Raw genomic sequence first — 6,000 nt, 5'->3', positions numbered from 1 at the left:
TGGGTACCCCGAACCTGCTCCCTCCCTTTTCTGCTAATCCAGCTTGCCTGCTGCTGCCCCATTTTCATGGCATGCATTTCCGGCTTGCAAAGTTTCCTGCCTACCAGCTGAGAATAGAAGCCTTGCTGTTTTGCTGTCCTTAAGTCTCTCGTAATGAGTGTTACACAGACTAAAGCAGCTGTGTCCTTTGGCTCTAATTTTAATACTATGTTAAAGAGCAGATTATACTGACGTTGGACGGCAACAGCGCAGAGGTAGCACAATCCATGGCTAGTTTGGGGCAGGCTTTAGCAAGGATGACTAAGGACTTGGAGCTTATTCTTTAGATAACAAATCCACCCAATTGTGCTTTTTCTTTGCAAATGTAGTCAAGCCTAACAAATCAGGGCCTTAGCAGAGTTGCATTAAGGTCCTTTAATTGGACTAAGCTGGTTAATACCCGCACTGGTTTTTGTAAGCCCAAGAGCCCAGCACAGAAGAGGTCTGCCATTCATGCTGGCAAAATCCTGTGCAATTGCAACCATGAATGTTGAAAAATCAAATTATAATATATTTGGAGGTAAGCACTGGATTAAGGTATTTTATTTACTGTAATGAAAGAACGTATCTTCACCCATGCAGGCTTCAGTAGCTTGAGCAAAGAGTGACACTAAATGAACCTGAAGTCCCAGCAGGTATCATGGAGGTGTCACCAGTGACTGTAGGGAATAAATTAACCCTTTTCAGGAGAATCCCTCCTAACACACTCCACAGCATAGAATTAACAATGTCTGGCAGCAGTATGGGCATGAGATTGTCACACCTCTGTCTGTGCATGAAATGGTAGCATGAAAAATATTCCAATGTTCCTGCATGTGTAATATTTATTAAATGGCCATATAAGCAATTCAGTTTGAACTTGTCAGCGTTACATTGGCAGACTTTATTAGATAAGACTCCAGAGTAAAAACTGCATGTTTGCACAAGGTCTTGTCTCAAATAGACCAATGATGCTCCTTCTGGCCTTTTTAATTGTTCAGCCTCAGCTCAACTGTTTGCTCTGTTCTGAGCCTTGCTAGCATGTGACAGGTCCCTGCGAGGGGTTGGAGGAAGAGTAGTGGATTCTTACAGTGTTAACTGTGCAGTGAGTTCATGTGTATGTGCTTTGGTCTGGAAAAGGTAAGCAACAGAATTTGCACAGGTGAGGCAAAAGAAGTTCTGAGCAGAATGGCTCTGCGCATGGCTGTGCTTATTTAAGTCCTTGACAGCAAAATGAGAATCTAAAGAGAAAGAAATGAGTTCCAGATGGCTGAGATAGCTGGTAAAAAAAAAAAAAAAAAAAAAAAAAGCTGATCTTGAGAAAACAGACTGAAGGCACCAGAGATGGAGATGGGAACAGAGTGGTCCAGATAAGGGTGATAACATGACGTCTTCGGAGCATTCCAAGTCAGGTCAGTGAACCAAATCATTCGTGTTTGCATTTTGGCGGTGAGAATGCTCTTGCTGTTCCTGTTCTGCTTTCTGCACTGAAGGTAGAATCAATGTAGTAATAATCCATTTTGCTGCTTAGGCCCATAGTCCTCTGTCTGTCCTGTGAGGATGTGGGGATGATGTCAGTTACTCACTGAAGGGTTGTTGCTTTCATCAGGTACTTGGGAAGTGGTTGCCTTTTTTTTTTTTTCTTGGTATAAAAGATTCCACAATCAGCAAACACATGAATAACAGTGGAAGCACTGGGAAACCTCATATCTTGTTTGAACCACTGTTGTAGTTTCACATACACCTTTGTGCACTCTAGATGTCACATAAGACACTAAGAGAGACTTGTGATTTTTAGCTGCTTTTACTTTTAGTTTTAGTATTGGAATGTGTGGAGTGGAGCACTGGCACCAACTTGGGAGTGTCTTTATTCTGTTGCATATCGCACTGTGTTTTCAAGTTAAATTTTGTGAGATCTATGTGAATTTGAGCTTATTTTAGGCATTTTTGAGTTCTTTACCTCTTCATACCTTATGGCTGGAGCCTATTTCTGGTATTGGTAATCTATTTAATAGCAGAATGCCTTTGAGAAAGAGCCCATGTTTTAGTATGTAACTTGTCCATAATGTGGAACTATGTTTTCATCTGTTTTTGCACTTGCTTTTGAAGGCTGGCACAGGTATAGCTAAAAGTTTGGGAAAGAAGGAAACCAATGAAGCACTGGAATAGACAGCCAGTATAGCTCTTTCTGCACCAATTCTCGCCCTGTTTTTTAAAGCTAGCAATTTAAATGACATCTTACCTGTCTTCTATTTTTAGTTGTCAGTGGAGGGGTGAGACAGCATACGTAATTCTCATTAGGGTTAATTTAATCCAATTGTGGTGTGGGTTTAGAGGTACTTAGCAGGTCACAATTGAGTGTGAGCTCTGTTTCCAGTGACTCCCATAAAGCAATGGACACTGGCAATTTTTTTCCACTTCTAAAACTAAGCACATGCATGTAAGTGTGGAGGTGTGATTTGTTGCTTGTGTTACTCAGGTACTTCTGTTGATTTCTGCATTTGTTCCTTAATTAGGAAAAGAGGTTTCATCTGCCTCTTGTGAGTCTGTGTATCCTGTGGGTTCACACATCTCATGTGACAGCAGTGAAGGCTAGTATCTGTGCTCTTTGGAATGAATAGGGAACTTTTTTGTCTTTTGATTTATCTTCTCTTTGTCATCTTCTATTGGAAAAAGTATTGAAGATCCTCACCTGGAATTTAAGTAGTGACTGTATAGAAACCTGCATCCTAGAATGTTGCTCAGTCCTCCCTCAGTACCCAGGCCAGTACTGAGCTCTAGTGGTGGTGATGGAGATACAGTGGCAGCAGTGGAGATACAGGGTTCATTTTCTTGCGGAGGGAATTCAAAGAGCAGGAAAAACACCCAGGAGCCCTTTTTCTTTTTGCCTTTCACTGTGACTCTCCCAGTTATTCAGTTTCTTTTGACAGCTTGGGACTCTTTTCTGTCTGGGGGCACGGATGAGCTTCAGCTGCTGTGCCTGTAAATCCGGCTTGCTTTGCCCTGTGCAGTTCAATCCATGTGATCCAGGCAGCATTTTCTCTGTGTTCCAGGAACATGAGTAACGCATTTCAAAGTGAACAGGGACTCTGTCCACAGTGTTAGTGCTAGTCCCCAGTTTGGAAGGGTATGGAGTGTGTGCCTGGGGTAGGGAAAACTTTCTGTAGTCCGTGATGTGGGGAGAGCTGGTAATCAGTAGCTTGCAACTGCAGTTTCTCCCTTGAGGTCTTTAGAACAGCCACTCTTAGACTTGTCATGGAATTAAAGAAAACTACATCCAGGGTGTACAATGCTGCTCTCCTGCTGCCACTTTTCCTCTTGTTTTGGGGTAAGTTTTTGTCTTCTGTGCCTAATTCGTACCCAGCTAATATGCAGTAACTTTGGATCAAGTCTGTGATCTGCCCTTGTGTTGTAAAGGTAACTTTGCAAAATGTCACCCTCATGATTAGCTGGAGCCTGAAAACTTCTTATCAGGAAGATAAAAGGCATTCTGTTGTAGCTAAGTTTTTTCCCTCTACTTATTTCTTGTCTACTTCTGTCATTTTCCCTGTGCACATGTGAATGTGTTTATTCTCTAGAGCTGAAAGTGTGTGCACTTTCATGTAATTAAGTACTCGGCTGATATTTTCTCCTCTGAGTCAGAAGTGGTGGATTTCACCATTGTGCCCATGCAGAAGAAATACAGAGCTTTATTCCAACTGTATATGTTTTAGAGACATGTCAAGGCAGAAGAGGATTATATATAGGAATGAATACCAGTGTGCTCAAGTGTCAGGTGTCTGTGGTACAAAATGTGGAGGAAGAAAACAGTGCATGAGTATTCCCTTAGAAATTTCGAAGAAAGTGCAAGAAGTGAATGAGGTACCAGGGTATATTACACTGACTGTTTTTTATTATTTTATAGCCCATAGGATAGACTTGAGCATGCTGAGGTGCTGCAAGTTCACGTGAATGTGTCTTTGTGCTTCGGAAGTCAGCCTGTATGCAGTTTGTTAGGCTCTCTGTGAAAGAGATTTGTTTCTTCTGGAATAGGTGCCTGGAGATCTGCTGGGCCCAGACATGTGTTTTAGTCATCTAGGGATTACAAGGTCATGTCAGGAACGTGTCTAACGTTTTACTGGAAAATATGATTGGGATTGAACTGGCCTTCTGCTCTTCTGAGCACTGTGGCCAATACCTGTACATACGAGTCCCGTTTGCTTGCCATTCAACTACAACGGCAATGATCAGTGATGTGAGAAAACAAAGGTAAAAATCTGGTCAAAGTGCCTTCTTGCTGCTAATGCCTGCTGAAGACTGAATTTAGATTTTTCTCATGCTATTGGATGATGTTTACATCCTTTCTGAGTGCTGGATAAGATTTTCAGCTTTCTTTTTATTCCTCACAGTGTTTATTTACTCCTGAGGCCTCCCTAAAATCTACTTTGCTCTGGTCACGTCCGATTATGACTATGAAAGTCAGACTGGTTTGGGTTTTTGCTTTTAGTCTGGATTCTTTTTTGTTTCCCTTGTACCAGCTTCTTTGTGTTGGCTCCAAGTGCCTGGAATTCCTCTGGCCACAGGGAAGCAGCAGGATTGTCTTTTGTATCTAGTAACCATAGCTACTGGTTTGAAGTGTGAAGCAATTATGGTGGTTTTGTATTGTGCAGAAGGAAGGCCCATTGCAAGGCACTACTGTATTGCTTGGTGTGGGGCTGCCGGGAGCTGGCCTGTTTCTGGGGATCTGCACTGTTTGGTTATTGCACTGATAGCTTTTGGGTGAGACTCTTTTCTGGAGCAGTCATTTACTGACAGTGTCCTTTTGGAGTGCAGGTGGGTGACACATCTCAGTATAGACAGGGAAGCACAAGGGAAGCCACTTTTCCAGTCTTTATGCCTTCTCCTATTTTGCAAGGGAAATTCTGCCAGATTTTTAACTCTACTGAGTGGTGGTATTTATGTAGCACCTGTAGCACTTTTAAGGCTGTGAGGAAGTGCCTTTTATTCCCCTTGTGAGGCATGTGACTACTTTTGTTATTTTTAATTGGCTAAACATAAATGTCATTGAAGCACCGAGTGGCTAAGTTATTTATTAAGAATGTGTTGAGCAAATTCTGATTGTCCAGATGGTCAGTTGCAAGCTGTAACCATAAGAGCACTCTGCTTCCAGACCTGCACTATCTCCAGTTGTTTAAAATAAATTCCAGAGGGAGTGGAACAGACCCTGCATGTCATTCCGGTTTTACTGCAGTTTTCTGTGTAATGAACAGAACAGCTCTCAGCTTAATTTGCTGTGTTCTGAAGAACATAGTCAATTCTAGAGGACAGAACCAAGTGTCTACTCGTTCCTGTTTCCCCAGTGAGCACAGTAACTCACATACCTTTGGCCTGGACCGTGCTTTGGATGCCTATTGTGAGAGCATGTGCAGATAAAACCTTTTCTTGGATGGCTCAAAGTCTGCTCTGCTGCAAGCTCTTGAAATCAGCTCGGACATGCAGTTTAAATTATATACTCTCTTCTAAACCTGGGAACAAAGAAATATGATTTTTCAACTTTGTTGATTGTCAGCATATTGAAATAAGAATTGGAAATTAAAGCATATTACTCGTTTTGGTTAACTGAGTACACAGGAAACCCCATCTCTGTATTTGATCTGTGGAAATGGCTGAGAGATCAGAGGATGTGTAAGCTGTGAAGGTTAGTTAGCTTGGAGGAGTGTTTATCAAGGGGAAATAGAGGAGTGTGTTAAGAACAGACGATCAAAGGGTTACTGTGACAATATATTCAGTGGTATCATAAAACATTTATTTATAACTAGTGTCTTTCTCCAGGTTTTAGAAGCAAGATAATAGAAGGAACATCTTCAGATGTATGTTATAACATTGAACAGATAATGAAAAAGATCTAGCTGGCTATTTGTTCTGTGTTAAGAGTAAGTTTAATTCCCTGAAGTGGTACTTATGATTAATGTGTTAAGGCCTCTGGCCATAATATGGACACTG

At 41.6% G+C, this 6,000-nt stretch overlaps 1 protein-coding gene across 1 annotated transcript in view; it reads left to right on the top strand.

Moving 5' to 3' along the window:
• Positions 1-3,175: 3,175 nt before the first annotated feature.
• CRB2 (crumbs cell polarity complex component 2) overlaps positions 3,176-6,000 on the top strand; it is a 35,288-nt gene continuing 32,463 nt past the window's right edge. The window contains exon 1 of the mRNA XM_065737255.1: positions 3,176-3,346. Within this exon, the coding sequence (XP_065593327.1) occupies positions 3,274-3,346 (73 nt within the window). The 5' untranslated portion in view covers positions 3,176-3,273. The remainder of the gene's footprint in view (positions 3,347-6,000) is intronic.

Source organism: Cyrtonyx montezumae, unplaced genomic scaffold (assembly GCF_038088225.1).
Source record: "Cyrtonyx montezumae isolate F1298 unplaced genomic scaffold, pur_monq_1.0 scaffold_20, whole genome shotgun sequence".
Taxonomy (NCBI): domain Eukaryota; kingdom Metazoa; phylum Chordata; class Aves; order Galliformes; family Odontophoridae; genus Cyrtonyx; species Cyrtonyx montezumae.
This window is presented reverse-complemented; position numbering and strand designations above follow the sequence as displayed.